The sequence below is a fragment of the Chelonia mydas genome, chromosome 9, assembly GCF_015237465.2.
Source record: "Chelonia mydas isolate rCheMyd1 chromosome 9, rCheMyd1.pri.v2, whole genome shotgun sequence".
Classification (NCBI taxonomy): Eukaryota; Metazoa; Chordata; order Testudines; family Cheloniidae; genus Chelonia; species Chelonia mydas.
The window spans coordinates 27,833,511-27,852,512 of record NC_057855.1 but is presented as its reverse complement, the minus strand read 5'-3'; the positions used below and the strand labels follow the sequence as shown (position 1 = coordinate 27,852,512).

General features: G+C 45.0%; 2 protein-coding genes across 3 annotated transcripts in view; both read right to left on the bottom strand.

Moving 5' to 3' along the window:
• Positions 1-1,790: 1,790 nt before the first annotated feature.
• COMMD2 (COMM domain containing 2) lies at positions 1,791-7,207 on the bottom strand. Its single transcript, XM_037908472.2, has 5 exons — positions 7,024-7,207; positions 6,478-6,555; positions 4,711-4,793; positions 2,978-3,151; positions 1,791-2,377 (listed from the first exon to the last, which is right to left on the bottom strand). Exons 1-5 carry the CDS (start codon positions 7,088-7,090, stop codon positions 2,180-2,182), a joined length of 600 nt encoding a protein of 199 aa, XP_037764400.1. The 5' UTR covers positions 7,091-7,207; the 3' UTR covers positions 1,791-2,179.
• Positions 7,208-10,531: 3,324 nt separating this feature from the next.
• ANKUB1 (ankyrin repeat and ubiquitin domain containing 1) overlaps positions 10,532-19,002 on the bottom strand; it is a 33,296-nt gene continuing 24,825 nt past the window's right edge. Inside the window, exon 6 of one of the 2 annotated variants that reach the window (XM_043523170.1) lies at positions 10,532-11,460. In XM_043523170.1, coding sequence (XP_043379105.1) covers positions 11,376-11,460 — 85 coding nt within the window. In that variant the 3' untranslated portion in view covers positions 10,532-11,375. The remainder of the gene's footprint in view (positions 11,461-19,002) is intronic. The other variant, XM_007057441.3, reaches the window with a different exon arrangement.

Sequence of the window (19,002 nt, the reverse complement as noted above, 5' to 3'; positions counted from 1 at the left end):
CACACTACGCGATGTTGACAGGAGATGCTGTCCCATCGACTCCCCCTGCTCTTCCCGATCTGGTGGAGTACAGGAGTAGACGGGAGAGCGATCTGCGGCCAATTTAGCAGGTCTTCACCAGACCTGCTAAATCAGGAGTGGGCAAACTTTTTGGCCTGAGGACCACATCGCGGTTGCAAAACTGTATGGAGGGCTGGGTAGGGAAGGCTATGCCTCCCCAAACTCTGACCCTATCTGCCCTCCCCCCCACTTCCTGCCCCCTGACTGCCCTCCTCAGAACCCCTGACCCATTCAACCCCCCTGCTCCTTGTCCCCTGACCACCACCCCCCCCGGGAACCCCTGCCCCAACCCCCCACCCAGGACCCCACCCCCTATCCAAACCCCCCGCTCTCTGGCTCCCTGTCCCCTGACCGCTCCCCCGGTCACTCTTATCCACACCCCCACCCCTTGACAGGCTCCCCAAGACTCCCATGCCTATCCAATCCCCCCTGATCGCCCTCCCCCCCAGAACCTCCGCCCCATCCAACCACCCCCTGCTCCCTGACTGCCCCCCAGGACCTCCTACCACTTATCCAACCCCCCCCCCCCCGCTCCCCTTACCATGCCACTCAGAGCGGCAGGACTAGCAGCCGCACACCGCCGCTGAGGCTGCAGGGGAGGGGGGACAGCAGAGGAGGGGCCGGGGGCTAGCCTCCCTGGCCGGGAGCTCAAGGGCCGGGCAGGATGATCTCACGGGCCATAGTTTGCCCACCTCTGCACTAAATCGACCACCAATCTATTGATTGCAGCTCATCGATCCCCCGGTAAGTGCAGACAAGCGCTCAGTCTGCAGCCCCACTCATGCCTGAATCTGCAGCCTACTCTTCGTGGCTTGGCCCTCTGGCCAGGTCACTAAGGTCCTCCCCTTCCAGGGAATTCAGAGTCTTTCCAGACCTGTTGTCTAGTTGGCATCTCCATTGCCCTGGCCACTCCTCAGGGGCTGGGAGGGGAACCCAGGCCCACCCTCTATACTGGGTTCCAGTCCAGGGACCCTCAGCTCAGCAGTCCTGGACTTTCCTTTCCTAGCCCTCACTCCTCATTCCATGTACTGCTTCCTACCATTGGTTCCCCTTCTCTCTCTCGGAGTCTACCAATTCCAAAACTGTCCTCCCTCTTTCCAGGGTGTGACTGCATCCAATGCACTCTGCAGTCTCCAAACACTGCTCCCCCTTTACAGGAAGGGACTGGCCTTGCCCAGCAGCAGCCTTTCCCAGAACAGCCACCTATCTCTGGCTCCCTGCCTGGCTTTATACAGGCCTCAACTGTTCCTGCACAGCCTATTCCTGTAATCAGGGCTTTCTTCTTAGCCTCCAATCTACAAGGTTAATTGGCCCATCTGGCCTCCATTAACCCCTTCCACTCCTGCATGAGGTAGCCACCCCATCACACCCTGCTACAGTCAAGGAAGTGCTACCATATTACACATCTTTTCAGAAAGTTAAACAGTAGTAGAGTGCTTTGGCTAACATAAGTTAAACTTAAAAGTGGACTGACTCTCTTATTTGCAAGTCTGGCCAGAAACATAGGAAACGATATCTAAAACAAACCTACTATTTGTCTGTAATGTGATTTTTGATGATATATGCAGCATTACAGAATTTGTTGCCACTACTTCATAAAACCATCTTAGCAGCCACTAACAGAAATTATGACAGGGAAAAGAAGTGGAAACTTTAAGAGTTAAATTCAGTGGTTCTATAAGCATAAGAATTTAGATGGAAGACCAATCCTGGTAAAATATCACTCCTTCTCAGCATAAGTATTTTTTTATTTTAAGAAGGAACATGAGAATAAACGTTGCTTGATAAACATAGCAATGAATACACAACTTTGTATTACATTGAGGCAGCCCTATATAATTTTAGAAAAGCTCACCAAAGAGAGTTAACTAACGTAGAGCTGCCCGGACTGATTTCTATATAGGGAGTTAAAGCACAAGACAATTATCCTAACTCACATCAGGCAGCTGTGTAGTTAGCAACAAAGGAAGTTCAGCCTGTAACCACTGGCTCAAGATCCTGGCACAGGAAAGCATTTCATCTGATCCAGATGTTTATTTTCCTCAAAATGTATATTTGTGAACATTGTTTTCTACTACTGTTTCACAAATTACTTAATGAGATAAGTCACAAATTAATGTTATTTGATGTTGCGGACTATTCGCCTACAATGATTTGTTTTCATTTCCCCCAAGGCTTGTTCCAATTGCTGAATTAGGTGGAGCAGAGTAGCAGGGTCAGTTTGTAATATTTTGGTTGTCTGATCTCCATTTTGATCAAGGTGTAGCTTTATAGTGACAGCTGGTTTAATCTGTTGTCTCAGACTTCTGCTGGCAAGCTGTATGAAGAAGTTCAAATGAGATGAAATGGGGAAGTAAGGGGAAAAAAAGAAACATTACAAGTTAAAACAAAGAAATATGCTAGGAAGCCAAGTGTCACATTTGGAACTCACAACACTTATGCAACTTTATTCATAGACTGACACATAGTTTACTCTTTACATCTATATCTAGTTTTATCATTATTAGATAATGATTGCAGTTTCTGGTTTAATCAAATGCAGTTTTTTGTAATGCTGTCATTTGACAATGCTTCATTATATATTACACCAAAGACTTTAAAAACAATAAAAAAAGACTAAATAAAGTTATACTTTAATCTAGTATATAAATCTCTGACTGAACACCACATTGTAACAGAGCATAAAACAATGAAATCATTTTGCAACGTTAACTATACTCTTTATCTATCTTAAAGCCCACTGTCTTGCAATGCAGACTAGTAAATAAGCATCTGCAAATATTTATATAAATGCAAATACTGCAGCCTCAAGCATTTTAAGAACACTGAATTAATCTTAATTTTTTCACAACAGCCTGTTCTGCTAAAATGTGCTAAAATGAAATTCAGATTATCTACTAAGACTAGGATATGTTACCTGCACATCTAGTCTCCATTCAAGGCTGTGGTAACTGTGGAGCTTTGGTGCCAGTTCACTAAGAATGCTTCTGATCTCCTTTCTGTTGTCAAGGTAAAGCTGAAGCAATAATTTGTTCAATTCCTCTGAGAATCCCAGAACAAGCACGGAGTCTTGGAAGTCTATCTCAGAAATCTAGAAATCATCAATTTAGAATGTAATCAGGAATTGCATAACTGTTGTTGCTATTACTATGTTACGTGCTCCCCAGAATCTATATATTACATTTTCTAGTCACATTACCTAGTTACAAACCCTTTCATGCAGAAATATAAGAGAGGAGTTCCGTATCTAGAACCCATCAAACCTGTCACATGTTAACTAGTGTATAAATGCTGATACGATATTGCTACCAACGTACAACAACTTCAATAGTAATATTCAAATGCAACTACTCAAATAAATTAAAGAGGGCAAAAAAAAATGCTTAACATTTTGTATTTAATCATTTTGATACACCTATTTGAAAGTAGTAGGAACCAAAATAGTGTACCCATAGAAGGAGCTTATAACAATGACTTATTGGGCCTTGACAGATTCTAGTACATTTCTAGATATCAGATCAATTTATAACATATTGTGTAGCATCGTTATTAAAATTTTAACATACTCTGAAATTTCTAAAATGCCTATCTATGTATGTAAGTGCTGGGTCAGAACTCACATTATATTAATCTAGAATGGCCCTTGTACTTTGACAGTCCCAGATCAATGGTTTTCTACATGTATGTTTTATTTTATGGTGTGGTTCAGTTTCTGTTATTCTGGAAGCAGTCAGGTACTTGAGAGAAGAGTCTTCCTTTTGCACTATTGTCAACAGTTTTCGCATACTATAACTGTTGCATGGCAAGCTATATCCCATCAAAATGCCAGGAGGATTTATTTCATTTTTCAGGTCACCCTACTTTCCAAAAGAAGATATTTCACTCTATTCCAAGAACTGGAAGCAATACCAGAAGAATACAAGTGAATGAAGTTAACTCAGGACCACCACTCAACTGCTCCACTTATTTCATACGTTTGCAATATTCAAGTATCCTCTTACTTCTTGAACAGTCTTCCCAATGGGAAGACAATTTATTATCCAGGTGCCTTTCTTTCTTTCCTATTTTCCTGTATTCTTATTACCTTTTATGGTGAGTTAGTTAAAATCTCACAATCTAAGCAGCATCAGGCCAGTAGTAGCCTAGGTAGCTACAAGGAACCCCGAATAAGAGGAATTAATCTAGTCTGTATTCAGTACAGCATTTGAACAGTGACAGAACTCAAAAAATAGATTTCCCTTCACTTACAGTTGGATAGTTTATTTTTTAAAACATTATTATTTTTTAAAGCATTATTCCTCACTTTCTATTCTTTACTCTTGTGTATTGTTGCTATATGCTGTTAAAAAAGTTTAACTCCAGAGCCACTGAAATGCATATGCTAGGCAAAGTAAAGTGAGTCACATATACAGTGCTTTGGGATGCTTAATATTACAATACTATGTAAAAATGATGTTGCTTTTATACATACCCTTTCATTCTCCCATCATCAAGAAGTTGTCAAATTTTGAAAACCTGACTTGGGTCCCTTGTCTAAGTGTTTCCAGCATTGTAGGCATATTGTGGAAGCCTTTGTTTTCCAATAAAGAAACTGGAGGACTTCTCTCAAACTTTTACCCCTGATATATACTATCACGACATTATCCTTACCAGGAGCTTGGAGCCCTCAGTGAGAAGATATGTTAATCCCTCAACTCCATGCTGAATAATGTCACTACTAACATTAAGTTTTCCTGAAAACAAAACAGATATTCAAGACAAGGTAAGGTGTATCTGTCCAGGCTATAACATACAGGGCATCTAAATAAATAAATAAATAAAATAATTTTAAAAAGCACAGCAGAACTAGTACAGAGTTAAGCATACACTGCATGGTAAGTCACAACGGGGCCTGAAAGAACTTTAGAGTTTATGATATGATTTAATAAAATAATATGCTCACTTGTGTATCACTTTTTAAATCTAACCAATGGTGACCAGACTGGTACTAGAGTTGCCAATTTTCAGACTTTGCCCTTTGGAAAGGGAGGCATTGCATTAAAGGGACACAAACACATAATCACACCTAAATTATTTAAACCACAGTTACAAGTATAATTTATGATTGCTATAGATGAAAGATTTAAAAAAGAAAAGTGGTGTTTTCAGTTGGTTTTCTTTATACATTTGATAATCCTTTGGGTACAGCAAATTTCATTCCTCCATCTCCCAGATATAATCCACTAAACACACAATTTTACCCTGATAGTTGGATGGGCCTTTCACAAAGCAACAGGAGACAAAAATATTTTTTGAAAACCAGGAAAGTGTTACTGTAAAACAACAAAAATTGGAAGAGAAATTCAGAAGCACCAGAAACGTATTTTGTTAATTGCATATTTCAAGTTGATGACATCCATTTAAGTCATGATGTTACATCTGTCTCAAACATATTTCTGGATTTTATATTGTTGCTCAACACTGTAGTACAAGGGAGGCCAAACTACAGCCTGCGGACCGGATCCAGCCCGTCATGGCTTTCAATCTGGCTCTCGGGATTGCCAGCCCTGTGACGCAGCAGGACTAAGGCAGGCTCCCTGCCTGCCCTGGCCCCGCACTGCTCCCAGAAACAGCTGGCACCACGTCCCTGCGGCCCCTGGGGGAAGGGGTGCAGAGGGCTTTGTGCGCTGCCCTCGCCTGCGGGCACCGTCCCCCACAGCTCCCTTTGGCCGGGAATGGGAAACCGCAGTGAATGGGAGCTTCGGGGATGGTACCCACAGGCGAGGGCAGAGCACAGCAGCGCTGCCTGTCCCACCCCAGCAGTCACCGCTGGACATGCTGGCCACTTCTGGGAGCAGCGCAGGGCCAGGGCAAGCAGGGACCCTGCCTTAACCCTGCTGTGCGGCACTGCCACCCAACAGCCACTCAAGGTAAGCGATGCCGTGCCGGAGCCAGCACCCCTCCTGCACCCCGCACCCCAACCCCCTGCCCTGAGCCCCCTCCTGCACTCCAACCCCTTGCCCTGAGCCCCCTCCTGCACCCCACACCCCAACCCCTTGCCCTGAGCACCTTAACACCACACCCCCTCCCACACCCCAACCCCTGCCCCAGCCCTACATTTATGGCCCTGCATGCAGTTTCTTCACCCAGATGTGGCCCTCGGGCCAAAAAGTTCACCCACACCTGCTGCAGTATCTAAGCACCTTCTGCATGAAATCATCAGCAACAGCCAAGTCCTTAGTGGACTTCATGGAGTCTATGACAATTCTCCCTTTTCAGGGTAAAATACTCCTTAGAGTAGGGCATACGTTTTTGATTAATAAAATATCCAATTTTTAAAATCAGTATTTTCTTTTTAAATCAGTTTTAACAATTCCCCTTCAGTCCAGCAAGGTCCTAGGCAGCATTACCCTTCTGCCCCGCTTCTCTCACTCTTACTTGCGGCTCCTTCGTAGATTTTCGGGTTGGTGCCTTTTCTTAAGAACTCCACTGCGATACGGCCAAATTCACCAACAACTGAAACGAAAGGAGAGAAACGCTCTGCGGACCTGCCTAGTGACTCCTGCGCTGCGGGGAACTCTCTCGGGCAGTTACTGGTGTTGCAGTGCCAGGGGCACATTTCACACCTCGGCCAGGCCTTGGCCAGGTCTCCTTCATTAACAGAGCTGACCCGTGGCCCCCGCAGAAGGCCCTGGGCTCTTAGGGGCCCCCTCAACCCCAGCGGGCTCCGGAGACGGGGGTGACTGTCAGGCGCTTTGGGAGCAGGGCACAGGGCCCTGTTTCAGTTTCTCCGGGCAAAAGATCCCACTTCGCCGCCCCAGGGGGGCCCCAGCAGGAGGGCTGCGCTCGTGCTGGGGCTTGCTGCCAAAGGCTGCTGCGTGGTGCTTGTGGGGAGAGAGCTGGAGCCTGTGGGGCCGAAGGAGCCCGCCCAGGGCGGAGGAAGGGTGCGGGGCAGCCCGGGGAGCGGGGGCGGGCGAGCCGGACCTGCGCTGTCCACCTGGGTCAGGAAGCCCAGGTGCTCCTTGTGCTCTTCCGATAGCACCAGCAGCATCTTCCCGGGGGCCGCTCGCCTGCTCCGCTCCTAGGCCGGGCGCCTCCCCGCCGTCAGCTGACCCGCTTCCTGTCGGGGTGGCTGCGCCCGCGCGCTCCGGCGGTGAGCGCAGCCCGGCACGCGGGTTCCGGGGCCCCAGGGGCAGGCAGAAGGCCGGGCGTGGGCGGGGGGGCAAGGCCCGTTCGGGGGCTCCTCTGCACGGAACGGCGGCTGGGGCTGCCGGAGGCGATTCACCTCCCCCCGCCCTCTGCTGCGGCCTGGCCCCTTCGCCCCAGGCGCCCCCGAGGGCAGGCGGGAAGGGTCCCACGGTCGCGGCCGGCGTCCCGCCCAGGAGCCCTAAGGGTCCCCAGAGCGCGTTAGGACGCGACGCGGGGTATCGGCGCCACAGGCCCAGCTAAGAGCCGCATCCAGATTTCAAACCCCGCAACGGCAGGAGGGTCTCCTCGCCCGAGTGTGGGTCAGATTGATCGCTGCATTCGGCCCACCTAGAGCGTGGATTAACATCTCGGCAGTACTGTAGGGAAACTCTTTCAGTGCTGCTGCTGTTTTATAAGTTCGTTAGTTCACACATTCAGGGTTTGATCCCGCATAGCGTGAGGTTAATCGAGTCCAGACAGTGCTTTTTACAAGTGCAAAGCGCTGTACAAGCCCTCACTAGTGAAGAGCTAAACATTAATTAGTTTCAAACATTGTTAATAATTGGGGGCGGGGGGGGGTGTAGCTGTGCTTCACCTCTAGCTTTCAATTTACTGTAAATTACTCAAAAGGGAAACGAGAGAATAAAGCAGCTAATACTTATTTGTGGGTGCCCTGTGTACCTCCTCTTCTGCATGTGGTGCACACTAAAATTCCCACAACTGGCAGATTTGATTTGGGAAGAAGTTCATTTAGAAATGGAAAAGGCCTGTGGATACCAAGTAAAATATTTACAAATTTAGTTTAAAAGTCACCCATTCATAGATATCCATCCCCACCCCCACCCCCGAGTTTTTGATAAATTTGGTAAAGGCATAGGGTTTGCTTATCCCTAAATCCACTGTCCCCTCCAAAAAGGGCAGGAGGAAAACAATCAAGTGTTTATCTGCCTGTTCCTTTTGTCTAATTTTAAATATTAATAAACAAAATATTCCAAATGAAAATATTTCCAACTGGTCTGAGAGACTGCCTGGGATGAGTAGGAGAGGTGTTTGTTTTTGTTTAAACAGTACCAGTCATCTAACACAGGGGTAGGAACTGTAAAAAATTCTATAATAGTTTCATCGTGGATATCTGAAAACAATTATGTAAGCAAAATAGATCAGATGTTGATTTTATCAATGCGCTATAATGATACTATGCAATTTTGTGGCTTTTTGTTTATTGATGACGTAATTCCTATAAAGTGAAGTCTAGTGTAATACAACCACAAGGGGACCAATTCTTTCATGCCACACAAACAACGAGGAGTCCGGTGGCACCTTAAAGACTAACATTTATTTGGGCATAAGCTTTCATGGGTAAAAAATCCACTTCTTCAGATGCATGGAAGAAGTGGGTTTTTTACCCACGAAAGCTTATGCCCAAATAAACGGACTCCTCGTTGTTTTTGTGGATACAGACTAACACGGCCACCCCCTGATACTTGGTTTCATGCCACAATGGACAGACTTGGTTTCATGCCCAGAGATTTAAATGGGAGGAGGAGCAGATCCTAGATTCGTAGTTAAAAGGTAGTCACCAACTGGTTTTAAGTAAAAGTATGGTATAAATGCAGCCTTGAATATAAAGATATTATATGCTAATACCTGTCAAAAGAAGAATATAAAAAAATGGAAATACAAAGATTGTAATCATTTTTAATTTTTACAGTTCTGTAGAAAAACAATCTTTTGTGTGTATGTGTGTGTGTGTGATTCATGTTGACATTGGTTGAGAAGAATACTGAGAAATCAAAATCACAGGCAATATACAGTGCAATCAGTTGCTAGACCAACAAATGTATTCCAGTAGTTAATGTAATAGCTCACCTGCCCAACTTTTCTCTCATAGGAGTGAGAGGGGCAGAGGAGAAACACACAGGAAGACACACATACTCAGTTACTCCTGCTTCCCACAGAACCACTGAAGGTTCAATCTCAGGGCATATCTACACTGCCCTACAGTTCGCACTACGAGGCTGTGAACAGCAGTGCACACCAAAGTCCTGTGCTGTAACTCTCCTGTGTGGATGCTGTGGGAACAAGTTTCAGAGTAGCAGCCGTGTTAGTCTTCGCAAAAAGAAAAGGAGTACTTGTGGCACCTCAGAGACTAACCAATTTATTTGAGCTTAGGCTTTTGTGAGCTACAGCTCACTTCATTCCCAGTTCTCATTACCATAGTTCTGTTTGAAGAGGACTACGTTAATGTAAATGAAAAACCTTTTCGCTTGTGCCTGCAGCATCCACATGAGGGAGTTATAGCACAGCACGTTGGTGTGAACTGCTCTTTACACCCCCATAGTCTGAGGCAGGCAAGGCAATGTAGGCATGCCCTCAGACGTGATTTTATCATTTTATATTTCAGGAAAAAATTTCAATCTGAAAGTGCTACCTGTATATTGGGGACATTTTGAGAGATGGAAATGATTTATTAGGCGATCTTGTCCAGATGCCTGCCAATGCAGGAGATTTCATTTTATGAAATGGCAGGATTTTAAACGTGTGACCCCTTTTTCTTTGTGTATTTTACAGTACTTCTAATTCAGTTCATGAGACAGAGTATGTAATAGAATATTTCACACTAACTGTGGTCCTTGTTCTCCTATTTAAGTCAATGGTGAAACTATGATTTCTGTGGAAGTCAGGCTCTACACCAAAATGCTTTGCAGAGACAAGTAATACAGTCTCAGTTACAGCCTGATCATGTTAACTCTCTCTAAGTCTTATTCATTGTAACATTAGCTGATCAAGTCAGTGGATAATCACCCTTTTTTTAACCCTTTCCCATACCAAATGACTGGGCTGAGACAATAAAGGCCAGTCCCTTAGGCCAGGTCTACACTCAAAATTTAAATCAATCCACCTAAATCAGGAGAATGAAAAATCCACACTCCTGAGTGAAGTAGTTAAGCTGACCTAACCCCCGCTGTAGATAGCACTGGATTGATGGAAGAATTCTTCTGGTGACCTAGCTATTGGCTCTTGGGGAGGTGGATTAACTATGCCAAGGAGAGAATCCTTCATATCACTGGTTTCAGAGTAGCAGCCGTGTTAGTCTGTATTCGCAAAAAGAAAAGGAGTACTTGTGGCACTTTAGCGACTAACCAATTTATTTGAACATAAGCTTTCGTGAGCTACATCGGTGCATCCGATGAAGTGAGCTGTAGCTCACGAAAGCTTATGCTCAGATAAATTGGTTAGTCTCTAAGGTGCCACAAGTACTCCTTTTCTTTCTTCATATCACTGTAATTAATTTCTACACTGAAGTGCTGCAGCTGTGCTGCTTAGCATTTCAAATGTAGACAAGCCCTTGCAAACACTCCTGTTCCTCACACATTGGGTTCAATGGGACTGCACAGTAAGGATTACTCACACAAGTAAGGTTTGGGAGAACAAGGACCCTAAATAATAAATCTCTCAATGGAAGAGAGAAAGAAAGTATGCAAGAGAGAAATTTATGCAAGATAGATTTGCAGATGAGACTTAAAAAGGGACAAGAGAGTCAATGAGGTAGAGAGACACAGAGCAGTCTGTTCTGGAAAGCAGGAGCTGCAGAAAACGTTTTAATCAAAGTCATTTTGAAACTGTTTTAGAGATAGGAGGTCTTTAAACTTGGAGGGAGTGCTGGAGGATGAAGTCTGCTAGCATGACTAGAGGTTCAATGGGAGATTCTCACAGGCTCTGCTTGGGACACTAAAACTTAGTCCTAGGTGATCTAATTTTTCTCTCACAGTGGTGCTATTCAGTGCTGAAAATCTTTGGTTCACAGTAATCTAATGAGTTGTTCTTTTTCCCTTACACATTACGTTCAGTTTTTCAGAATTATTTTTGTCACATGATTTAATCTTTATTCTCTTTAGAGCTACAGAGATTAAATATCTGTTACAGACAAAGCCCAGAGCATCCACTAATGATTTATACATTATCTTCATGTAATGTATTATTAATATACCTTCATTAACCATATCCGTTTACTATGTCAGTGGAAAAAATTGAATTTAGGATGCATGTCGAATAGGACATTATTGATATTGTTAGAGCATTCAAACATAGGCTCTCTTCCCAAACTACAGGTTCCTGGAAACATTCAATATGAAATCAGGCCTTTATCAGTATACAGGTTTGCAGACACTCTTCTTAGCTAGAGTTCTTGCAATTCCCAGTTGTTGAAGCCATGGTTTCTCTTTAAATGCACTGCAAGACAAGTGACAGGACAAATTAACTGTTTCCATATATATAGATAGATAGATAGATAGCCTGCACTTTTTGCACAGGCAAAACTTCCATTAACTTGACTGTGTATTTTGCCCAAGTAAGCAATGCAACATCAAGTTCATAATATACAATTCTTCTCACTAATGGCCTATCAGTCTGACTATGCACAATTAGTTGTTTAATTTGTGTGTTTCAGAGTAGCAGCCGTGTTAGTCTGTATCCGCAAAAAGAAAAGGAGTACTTGTAGCACCTTAGAGACTAACAAATTTATTTGAGCATAAGCTTTTGTGAGCTACAGCTCACCTCTTTGGATGCATGCAGTGGAAAATACAGTGGGGAGATTTAATATACACAGAGAACATGAAACAATGTGTGTTACCATACACACTGTAACGAGAGTGATCAGGTAAGGTAAGCTATTACCAGCGATGGGGAGGGGACAAAAAAAACCTTTTGTAGTGATAATCAAGGTGGGCCATTTCCAGCACTTGACAAGAATGTGTGAGGAACAGTAGGGGGTGGGGGCAATAAACATAGGGAAATAGTTTTACTTTGTGTAATGACACATCCACTCCCAGTCTTTATTTAAGCCTAATGTAATGGTGTCGAGTTTGCAAATTAATTCCAATTCAGCAGTCTCTTGTTGGAGTCTGTTTTTGAAGTTTTTTTGTTGAAGAATTGCAACTTTTAGGTCTGTAATCGAGTGACCAGAGAGATTGAAGTGTTCTCCAACTGGTTTTTGAATGTTATAATTCCTGACATCTGATTTGTGTCCATTTATTCTTTTACGTAGAGACTGTCCGGTTTGGCCAATGTACATGGCAGAGGGGCATTGCTGGCACATGATGGCATATATCACATTGGTAGATGTGCAGGTGAACGAGCCTCTGATAGTGCGGCTGATGTGATTAGGCCCTATGATGGTATCACCTGAATAGATATGTGAACAGAGTTGGCAACGCGCTTTGTTGAAAGGGTAGGTTCCTGGGTTAGTGTTTTTGTTGTTTGGTTGCTGGTGAGTATTTGCTTCAGGTTGGGGGGCTGTCTGTAAGCAAGGACTGGCCTGTCTCCCAAGATCTGTGAGAGTGATGGGTTGTCTTTCAGGATAGGTTGTAGATCCTTGATGATGCGCTGGAGAGGTTTTAGCTGGGGGCTGAAGGTGACGGCTAGTGGAGTTCTGTTATTTTCTCTGTTGGGCCTGTCCTGTAGTAGGTAACGTCTGCGTACTCTTCTGGCTCTGTCAATCTGTTTCTTCACTTTAGCAGGTGGGTATTGTAGTTGTAAGAACGCTTGATAGAGATCTTGTAGGTGTTTGTCTGAGGAGTTGTATCATAGAGCTTGGCTGTAGACAATGGATCATGTGGTGTGGTCTGGATGAAAGCTGGAGGCATGTAGGTAAGTAATAGCAATTAGTAGGTTTCTGGTATATGGTGGTGTTTATGTGACCATCACTTATTAGCACTGTAGTGTCCAGGAAGTGGATCTCTTGTGTGGCTGGTCCAGGCTGAGGTTGATGGTGGGATGGAAATTGTTGAAATCATGGTGGAATTCCTCAAGGGCTTCTTTTCCATGGGTCCAGATGATGAAGATGTCATCAATGTAGTGCAAGTAGAGTAGGAGCATAAGGGGACGAGAGCTGAGGAAGCATTGCTCTAAGTCAGCCATAAAAATGTTGGCATAATGTGGGGCCATGCGGGTACCCATAGCAGTGCCACTGATTTGAAGGTATACATTGTCCCCAAATGTGAAATAGTTATGGGTGAGGACAAAGTCCAGCCACCAGGTTTGCCGTGACATTATTGGGGATACTGTTCCTGACAGCTTATAGTCCATCTTTGTGTGGAATGTTGGTGTAGAGGGCTTCTACATCCATGGTGGTAGGATGGTGTTTTCAGGAAGATCACCGATGGACTGTAGTTTCCTCAAGAAGTCAGGGGTGTCTTGAAGATAGCTAGGAGTGCTGGTAGCGTAGGGCCTGAGGAGGGAATCTACATAGCCAGACAATCCTCCAGTAAGGGTGCCAATGCCTGAGATGATGGGGCATCCAGGATTTCCAGGTTTATGGATCTTGGGTAGCAGATAGAATACCCCTGGTCGGGATTCCAGGGGTGTGTCTGTGCGGATTTGTTCTTGTGCTTTTTCAGGGAGTTTCTTGAGCAGATGGTGTAGTTTCTTTTGGTAACCCTCAGAGGGTAATGGCTTGTAGAATGTGGTGTTGTAGAGCTGCCTAGCAGCCTCTTTTTCATATTCCGACCTATTCATGATGACGACAGCACCACCTTTGTCAGCCTTTTTGATTAGGACGTCAGAGTTGTTTCTGAGGCTGTGGATGTCATTGTTTTCTGCATGGCTGAGGTTATGGGGCAAGTCACGCTGCTTTTCCACAATTTCAGCCCATGCACACTGGCAGAAGCACTCTGTGTAAAAGTCCAGTCTGTTGTTTCGACCTTCAGGAGGAGTCCACCCAGAATCCTTCTTTTTGTAGTGTTGGTAGGAAGGTCTCTGTGAGTTAGTATGCTGTTCAGAGGTGTGTTGGAAATATTCCTTGAGTCGGAGACGTCGAAAAATAGGATTTTAGGTCACCACAGACCTGTATCATGTTCGTGGGGGTGGAGGGGCAGAAGGAGAGGCCCCGAGATAGGATAGATTCTTCTGCTGGGCTAAGAGTATAGCTGGATAGATTAAGGGAACCACTGTGGTGGCCCCTTGTGGCATGTAGTAGTTTAGATAGTTTAGTGTCCTTTTCCTTTTGTAGAGAAGCAAAGTGTGTGTTGTAAATGGCTTGTTTAGTTTTTGTAAAGTCCAGCCACTAGGAAGTTTGTGTGGAGGGCTGGTTTTTTATGAGAGTATCCAGTTTTAAGAGCTCATTCTTAATCGTTCCCTGTTTGCTGTATAGGATGTTGATCAGGTGGTTGCGCAGTTTCTTTGAGAGTGTGTGGCACAATCTGTCAGCATAGTCTGTGTGGTATGTAGATTGTAATGGATTTTTTATCTGCAGTCCTTGTGGTATGATGTCCATCCATTTGCATTTGGAAAGGAAGATGATGTCTGTCTGTATCTGTATGAGTTTGATGGATTTCCACTCCATACGGCTAAATTCAGTGCCTTGCATTATGACAGGTTTCAGAGTAGCAGCCGTGTTAGTCTGTATCCACAAAAAGAAAAGGAGGACTTGTGGCACCTTAGAGACTAACCAATTTATTTGAGCATAAGCTTTTGTGAGCTACAGCTTACTTCATCAGATGCATGCAGTGGAAAATACAGTGGGGAGATTTTATATACATAGAGAACATGAAACAATGGGCGTTACCATACAAACTGTAACGAGAGTGATCAAGTAAGGTTAGCTATTACCAGCAGGAGAGAAAAAATATAATTCCATGACTGAAAGTCATTGAATGTCCATATGATATGGTTAGATACAAACAGGCCAGGAGCAGCAACCTGATATGAGTGCACACTGGAACTGCTGTCGTCGTGTGCACAAATTAGACACACAATTGCTCACAGGAAATTCAGAAAATCAGGTAAATGTATAGGAAATAACAGTGAAGATCAAATATCATAGATTTTATCTAGTGATAAATTAAAACCATTTTTCACGCATCTTTTATCTACAGTGTCCATCCATCCAGTATTATTTTGATAACCCCAAAAACCCCATTCACAAAGTATATTTTGAAGCATTTTTATCATATTACCACATCATTCTTTTAAGCTAGATACATATATTGCCAGTACTACTATTAATATATTTTATACTGAAATCCTCAAGGATTGTTTAAAATTATTGCCTAAAAAGAAGCAGTTTTGATAGCGCATAAGCCCAAAGTCTGAATGAGCAGATTCATTTACACAATGCGTACACTACTGTTGTGGTAATAGAACGTGTCTGTCTGTGGCCCTGATCATGTCCTTCAGATTCAAGCATCTATCTCCCCTGCTAGAGCAGGGATCCGTGGCACCTATAGCTATATGCCTGTTATGCATGGTGTGTAATGCTGAGAGCAGTGAGGGAGAACAGCATTGGCCATTCCACTGCCCATTCAGATTTGGTCATAACAGCAGAGTGGGGAGTGCTACTGGGATTAAACTGAGTGAGTGGTGTTGTGACCAGGTGCGTGGGCATTGCTGCACTATTGAAGTTTAACCTCGTGTCATGATGGAAGAGACATGGTGCCAAACCTGAGTGGCACTGTGACTCCCCTGCACCAGGTTGCAATGTCATTTATCCCCCTCCCTGTCATGACAGAGAGCTGGTGGTAGGGCCAAACCTGAGTGGGGCAATGGGGTGGCCAGTTCTGCTCCTCTTCACTGCTGCTGTGGGACTGTCTCCTGCACAAGAGCTCCTGGGGAACTGTCTGGCCTCGCCCCGCTTCAGCACTCTGTGTCCCAACTCAGAGTTGGGGACTTACATTGCACCTGGGCAGGCCAGGCCCAGGAAGGCAATGGTGCAGTGTGGTGCTAGGGACAGCAGCTGCAGCAGGGATGGCTCTGCAGCAGTGGTGGGCAACCTGCGGCCTGCAGGCCGCATGCGGCCCATCAGGGTAATCTGATTGTGGGCCGTGAGACATTTTGCTGACATTGACCATCCGCAGGCACAGCCCCCCGAGCTCCCAAGTGGCCACAGTTCGCTATCCCCAGCCAATGTGTGTGCGTCGGGGGGGATCCTTGGGGGCAACCTGGGCCAGGAAAAGTCTTGTTTGTGCATCTCCACTGAAGCGATGGGGAGGTGCAGGCCTTCTGTGCAGGGATATGGAGGTGGAGCAGCCAGTCATTCCAAAGACAAGGCAAAGACCTACCCTCCCTCTTCCAACAATTAATAGAGAACTCTATGTGGAGTGTTCCTCCTCCAATACCCATACCATTGGTTGTACCACATAAGAACAGCCATACTGGGTCAGACCAATGGTCCATCTAGCCCAGTATCCTGTCTTCTGACAGTGGCTGGTGTCAGATGCTGCGGAGGGAGTGAACAGAACAGGGCGATTTACTGAGTTCCAGTCCCAGGTTCTAGTAGTCAGAAGTTTAGGGACACCAGAACATGGGAAAGGAGGTTGATCTGACAATAAAGTGCCACATTACTACTTAAGAATGGCAATTAGAATCAGAAAACCATAGAAATGTAGGGGGACTGGAAGGGACCTCAATAGGTCATCTAGTCCAGTCCCCTGCACTGAGGCAGGACTAAGTATTAACCAGACCACCGCTGACAGCTGTTTGTCTAACCTGTTCTTAAAAACTCTCTATAGCATTATCCAAATCATTTATGAAGATATTTGAATAGAACCGAACCTAGGATAGATCCCCAGGGGACACCACTTGATATGCTCTTCCAGCTTGATTGTGAATCACTTATAACTACTCTCAGAGTATGGTTTTCCAGCCAGTTGTGCACCCACCTTATAATAGGCTAATCTAGGCTATATTTCTCTAGTTTGTTTCTGAGGTCACGTAAATCAATATCAAAAGCCTTACTAAAGTTGACATACATCACCATCTGCTGCTTTCCCCCTATCCACAAGGCTTGTTATCCCGTCAGAGAAGGATATTAGGTTTGTTTGACTTGATTTGTTCTTGAAAAATCAATGTTGACTCTTATCTTATTCAAATTGATTATCTGAATTCAGGTACTGAAGTTAAACTGACAAGTCTATAATTCCCTGGGCTGTCCTTATTCCCCTTTTTATAGATAGGTACTATATTTGCCCTTTTCCAGTCCTCTGGGATTGCTCCTGTCCTCCACAAGTTTTCAAAAATAATCGCTAATGGTTCAGAGATCTCTTCAGCCAGTTCCTTGTAGGATGTATTTCATCAGGCCCTGCTGATTTGCAGACATCTAAGTAATTCTTAACTTGTTCTTTTCCTATTTGAGCCTCAGATCCTATCCCATTTACACAGATGTTCACTCTGTTAGTTGTCCAGCCACTGCTAACTTCTTTGGTGAAAACTGGAACAAAAAGGGCATTTAACACTTTTGTCATTGCTGCATTTTCTATTGGCTTTCCCTTTGAATTCATCACTGAGTGAGGGGCCAACCTTGTTCCTGGTCTGCTTCTTGCTTCTCGTGTATTTATAAATACACTTTCTTTCTACCCTTTATGTTCCTAGCTAGTTTCATCTGGTTTTGTGAGCTGGTCTTTCTAATTTTGTCCCTATATGCTTGTGTCATTTTTTTCATATTCATCCTTTGTAATTTGTAATTACCACCTAAAAGCAATACCTTTTTTTCGGAACATATATTGAACCTGAGCCTGCAAGATGCTGGGCATCTACTAAGAGATGCTGAGCACCCTCAACTCAAAGCCAGGAGATGCCCCGCAGCCTGGGTCTAATTATCACAGAGTTTCTCAAACCGGGGGTCGCACCCCCATTGCAGATGGGGTTGCAGCAATCCCTAGTGTGTGGAGGATGCCAGTTTGCTCTGCACAGTGCAACTTCACATGTACGGTATGTAGGAGGTCACGGTGCATGGAGGATGCCATTTTGCTCTACAAAATGGCATCCTCCACATAGGGTGACCACCTTTTCAACATGCAAAAATGGGACACATGCAGGAGCCCTGCCTGCCCCCCTGCCCCTCCACTTCTCCCTAAGGCTCTGGCCAGGCCAGAAGACAAAGCTGGACAGTGGTAAGAGCTGCCTAGGGAGCCTGGGCTGCTGTGGAGAGCACTGGACCCTCCACCTGCCCTGGGTGGGAGGCTGGGGTGCCCAAGAGGAGTCCCTGGCCTGTTTCCCTGCCCCTGGGGTATGCCGCTCAGGGCAGGGGGAATCATCCATGGCTCCACACAGCATTTCAGGCTCCCTGGGTGACTCTTATTACTGCCCGGTTCCAGCTTCTGGCCTGGCCAGGGGCAGGGCTTTGGGGGGAAAAGGAGGAGCAGGGGACAGGACTTCATGGCTTGGGGGGTGGCTAAAGCCCACCTCAGCCCCGCCCCCCCCCCACCAGGAAAAGGCTGGCATCATCCCTGAGCCTCGGGCAGGCGCGGAGTGGTGCTGCAGGAAATTTGGGACAAATGGTGACCTGAACTTGAAATGTACATTTGGGACTGTCCTGCCCAATTAGGGACAGGTGGGTTACCCTGCCTCTGCACAGTGTGACCTTGCGTGTGCCATAAGTATGAGGTCACACTGTGCGGAGAGAAAAATGGCTTCCTCCATGCAGTATGACCTCACGTGTATGGGGCATGCAAGTTCACACTGTGCAGAGAATGCCATTTTGCTCTACAAAATGGCGTCCTCCATGCTGTCTGTGGTCTCAGGAGGAAATAATTCATTAAAATGGGGTCATGCCAGCAAAAAGTTTGGGAACCTCTGAGTTATCGCTTCGTGGAAATAGACTCAAACTTAGCATTGGCTCTCTTCACGCTTTTCAGTGTTTCCATTTGCACCTTGGAATTCTACATTTCTCCTCTCCCTGTCTTTTAGCCATAAAAAGAAATCTGACAGATTCTTCCTGACACCTATTACTAACAGCAATTCAAAATTATCTGTTTTTCTTGACATTTTTCTGCCCTTTAA